This window comes from Papaver somniferum, chromosome 7, assembly GCF_003573695.1.
Source record: "Papaver somniferum cultivar HN1 chromosome 7, ASM357369v1, whole genome shotgun sequence".
NCBI lineage: Eukaryota > Viridiplantae > Streptophyta > Magnoliopsida > Ranunculales > Papaveraceae > Papaver > Papaver somniferum.
In genome coordinates, this window is record NC_039364.1 from 152,824,962 (window position 1) to 152,830,185 (window position 5,224).

General features: G+C 36.9%; 1 protein-coding gene across 1 annotated transcript; it reads right to left on the reverse strand.

Moving 5' to 3' along the window:
- Positions 1 to 2,280: 2,280 nt before the first annotated feature.
- On the reverse strand, positions 2,281 to 3,985 carry LOC113298789 (arogenate dehydratase/prephenate dehydratase 6, chloroplastic-like). The gene has a single exon (XM_026547621.1). The coding sequence runs from the start codon at positions 3,876 to 3,878 to the stop codon at positions 2,595 to 2,597; it is 1,284 nt and encodes a 427-aa protein (XP_026403406.1). The 5' UTR covers positions 3,879 to 3,985; the 3' UTR covers positions 2,281 to 2,594.
- Between the last annotated feature and the right edge of the window lie 1,239 nt (positions 3,986 to 5,224).

Sequence of the window (5,224 nt, forward strand, 5' to 3'; positions counted from 1 at the left end):
TAACTCCCCCACCTTCCATAAAATATAGGCATATTTCTTCTCGTGGTCAGACCATTCTATGGCGATACCACCAACAACCGGTCGTTGCAATAAAACAGTCACATCCTCTACAGTAATTTGAGCACCCAAATTTTCATACAAGATGAACGAAAATGGCGTGCCACATAGTTACATACGTCATATATGAAGTGCCAGTTAAATAGACATTAAAAATAGCGAAGAAATATGTTAAAAGACATTAAAAACATTAAGGAACTGATTTTATTCAATCAAAACTTAAAAAGAAGAAGTTATTCAATTTCAAGCAAAACTTAAAAAGAAGAAGAAATCTGGCTCAGTTCTGATCCAAAAAGGACCAAACCTAAGCAAGAGGCAAACGGAGGTTAGGTATTTTTTTTTTCTAAGAGAGAAGATGGAAAGAGAGTTTTTGCTCCCCGAATTCTGAGTCTGAATTTGTGCACACTCCTTAACTAGTGTGCACGTAACATTTCAATCTCTATCTTTGATTTCATTTAGGGAGTTATGTAACGAGGGTCGTGATTTTAAACATAAAGGATATCGGGGTCATCAGTTAAATAATCGACCAATCAAAAAAATCTGTGAAATATATGCCCGTTAGATGAGTGTGAACAAATTTGGGCTCCCAAATTCTTGTATAAGATGAACGAAAATGGTGTGCCACGTAGTTATGTACGTTATATATAAAGTGACAAATAAATAGACAGATATAACTTTAAGGAAAATGTACAAAACAGTCCTAGTATTAGGACCCGATTCACAAAAACATATAACTGTTACAGACTATTAACAAAATGATCGTACTTCCGTTAAAAAGAGAATTAAGTGGTGACTCACAGTTAAATATGTTAATGAAATTATCTACGTGTCCTTCATATTTATCCCTCCATACACAATTTTAACTTTTGCTTTTATTATAATTTTTTTGACGGTGATGCCTTTTGTAGGTGGTGGTGGTGCCGCTTACATATCGTTACACTGCATTCAGGATAGTAAAACCGCATTCAGGTTCGTTACACCGCATTCAGGTTCGTTACACCGCATTCACCCAAAGGGTTCACCGCTTCCCCTTTGGGGTTTAGCAGAGATTCTTAAACTTCTACCATCACCACCGCCACCACCACTTCATCACCACCACTTCAGTCAATCAGTTAACTAGAAAGGGTGTTTTGAAAGAGGATATTTTCGGAAAAGATAACGCTGTTTTATTCAAAAGTGTTAATCGGATGAAAAAACAATTTTATAAATGAATTACAAAAATATGACCATTCTGTAATTGGCCCTAACGTTAAGTTTCACGGTGAGATATAACTCAACTACCCACATTTCTACGGCCCACCGAAGATTCTGTTGTTATCACTCACACGCGCCATACTCCACCAACCCCCGACTCTCTTGAATCCATACACTTCAATCAGCATCAGCCACATACATTCGTACTTCTCCAGCCTTGTTAGGTTGAATGATATAATAATTAATAAACTACTTTTCTCTTAATGTTGGTAAGACCAAAGGTCCAAACATAAGTAGAGCCTTAAGGAAAAACACGTTTTTGACTTGGCCTATCTCCTACTTAATCTATTGTTTTCGTGAGCGGTATCTCTTACTTAATCATTCTCCTACCTAACACAAATTTGTATCAAAATCATCTTAGGAGTGGAATCTAGGAATGTTTCAAATGTATGAATTTTGTCATTAGTTTTATCGAATCAATCAACTATGTATTGTACACCTACAACAAAAACTAGGAGGTACACCCACGTCGTATGTGCCGAAATGTTGTTCTCGTTTACAGATGGGAGTCCGGAGAGTCACTCGACTCGATCTGGATTTTTGGCGAACACAATAGAAATAATGCTATGTAGAATACAGAGACTTAAGACGCCCACAAGATAGCCCGAATTTCATCAGTATATTAGGTGAAAGTATCGTGGACAATGACCAACCAAAAACTGCCTATTAAACAATATAAATGCCTCTTTCCATACCCTCACTGAGAAGTTGGATGTTTCACCGAAAGACATGATGTCAACTTTTAATCATGAGCTTCCCGACTCGTGGACTAGCAAAAAGGATTATGGGGTAAGTGAGTCTCCTCTGTGCCCGGTCAGTTTAGTATTTTGGATTTCCAAGCAAGAACTAGTGAATGTAATCAATTTAGCGTTTTTGTTAGTTTAGAAGGTCATCTCACGGTGAAGATCAAGAAAACCATGTACTTCAAAACTAAAAAATATGTGGAAAAACATGAAAACTACAAGAAAATAAAGAAAGTTCTTTGTTTTTCTATCATTTCTTGTGGATACACATTTCTGCCATAAAAATGGCATACAAGATACCTTCGTGACAATATTCACATTTTTTCACTTAACAACCTAACAATATGAATAAAAACATGACTTGGTTTCACAACACCAAAGTATATATATTACGTCCATCCAAACCAATTCCTTTCTTTTGGTTGGTTTAGAATAGACATCAAATTAAAACAAATCAAAAATAATTTCAAAGTAAATAAATATAACCCATTTATCTTCCCCTTTTTTTTTTCTTCATTATCATATTATCATCTTTGTTCTTCATTCATCTCCATTTCTTGGGCTCCAAGGAGTCATATCCATAGGATAACTTCCTAAAACCCTAAGAAAAGATGTAAATTCTTGGACTTCAGCTAAAGCATTTTGAGCTCTTGGCTCAGCCATTGATGCTTCAAAATCAATATAAAACATATACTCAAAATGTTTAGCTGTGCCCACATTAGCATCATCCACACACCTAATAGGACAATTCCTATGTGGTCTACTTTCAATCTTAGTCAAACTTATATTTCTAAATGCAAATGCGGATAATACCTTGAACAAAACCGATGTCCCTTTATCATGAGCAAACACAATACTCGTTTTAAACGGTCTATCTGTTCTCGGTATAATCGGTTCACGAGCTAGCATAACAAACCGAGTCACATTCCCTAAATCATCTTGAATCCCATCGGCTAATATCTGTAGGCCATATAACTCAGCAGCTCTAGCACTGGCTATAGCAGCTGTATCGCGACGATTATTTGAAGCTATAAACTCAGCAGCTCCTGCTGTATCATCAACAGCTTCACGGGCAACATTAAGACCGAGTTTAGTAAGAGTTAACTCACACTGAGATAAAGCTTGTGGATGACTAATCACTCGGTTTAAATACTCCTTTCTTACCCCTGGTAAGACTAATAAACAATGATGAACAGGTAATTGAACTTCACCAACAATATGTAGACGATGACGAAGTAGAAGATCATAATTTCGATGAATACTACCACCGAGTGAGTTCTCAACTGGTAATACAGCTCGGTCGGCTAACCAAAGCTCAACAGCTTGAAAAGCAACTTCAAATTGATCACAAGGAATGGCTTCACATTTTGGATAAGCTTTACCAGCTGCAGCTTCACTATAAGCACCGGGAACACCTTGATAAGCAACTCGAAGCTGATTTCCATGCATAGGAGCCGGAGAAAGATCTGGAATCAGTGACAAAGGTTTCGGAAGATTCTGATCAACAATTGGAGCAAGATCTAAAGTTTTATGACCATTAACTGCTGCGATTTCTGAATTGTTTGCTTTCTCTGTTTCTGGTTGTTGAGAAACAACGTTGCTTGCTAAGATTGCACATGAACTTTGCCAATCTGTCCTGTTCAAACCAATTCCACCTGTGAAGTTCCTCGAATCTGATCTGTATATACATTGAATTGTTCCCGTACGTGTTTTACGTGACGATGATCGTTGTAAGAATTTATGTTTCATTATTTGATGATAATGGGGTTTATGGTATGATATTAAGGATTTTAGAGCTGGCGATTGTGAAATTGATGATTCCATTTTATTTTTACTTTGATTTTATTTTTGGATTGAAACTGAAAAGAAAGGGGAGATGAGTGGAAGCTTGTTGTTCTCGAGAAGGGAGAACGCCAAGCTGAGGAATCAAGTGGGAGGGTTAGATGGTTTTATAGTAGACGAAGAGTAAGAAAAGACACAAGAAATAAGACTTTTTTTTTTTTTGTTAACTTATACCATGTTTGTTTACTCCTGACTCATCTGAGTCGTCTGGATCTGAATCATCTGGATCTGAGTGAAATCACCTGACTCATCTGGATCTGAGTCGATATGTTTGTTTTGAGTCAGATCTGACTCATCTGACTCGGAAATAAGTGAGTCAGTGGTTTGGTCCCATGAGTCAGGGGTATTTTGTTACCTGACTCAAATGAGTCCGAGTCAGGGGTTATGTCTGAGTCAGAGGTCGAGTCAGATCTGACTCAAAATGAAAAACAAACGGTCTGACTGCTGACTCGGTCCGAGTCAGGGGTTGACTCAGATTCAGACGCCGAGTCAGCTGCAAACAAACAAGTTCTTAGTTGGAACTTGGAAGAGATGTGCTAAACACTAGAGAGGGACAAAAGCTTGGGGTTTGGTCAATCGATCTCTTTTTCTTTCGGATTTATTGGTGAGACCGTGAGAGGAGGACCAGAGGGAGAGAGTGCCAAAACTTCTTTGTGTTTTCATTTTCAGTCGTACGTGTTTGGTATTTTGGTTTAATTAATGAATTGGGTTAAGCTTGACTAATTAGCTTCTGCTAATTCAGTTTGGTTGAGCTCTTTTCCTACTTTCTTCTTCTCTCGTGTAAAGTGCAAGTGTTGTTGGGGGAGAGTTTAAATTTTTTTAGCTTTTAATCATCATCGCAGCATCATCACTAACATCATATACATTCAAGGTTGTTTTAGTATAAGATTTAGAATCTGCATTGACGCTTAAAAAACAGTTAACACGGTTTTTTTTTTTTTTTTTTGACCTGAATTAACACGGTCTCTCACGGCCATGGTCTGGACGGTCTGGACAGTCATAAAGAAAATCGAAACATCATTATGGATAAAGGTGTTATAAAGCTAAAATTGATATGCATACAATTTATGGTAGTTTACATAAATTTTCCCCATTTTTTATGGATCTTTTGTGGTGGTTTGCATCAATTTACCCCATGTGCTATGTATCCTTTGTGGTGGTTTACACCGATTTCCCCATGTATTATGCATCCTTTGTGGTGCTTCGCATGATAGTTATGCATTAAATTTTAAAAGTCTCTATCGGATTTTTCGTAAAAACACTAAATTTTATATTGTTGTTTGTACTCGTTATGTAGATTTTTTAAAATCCTTTCGAATGATATAAAA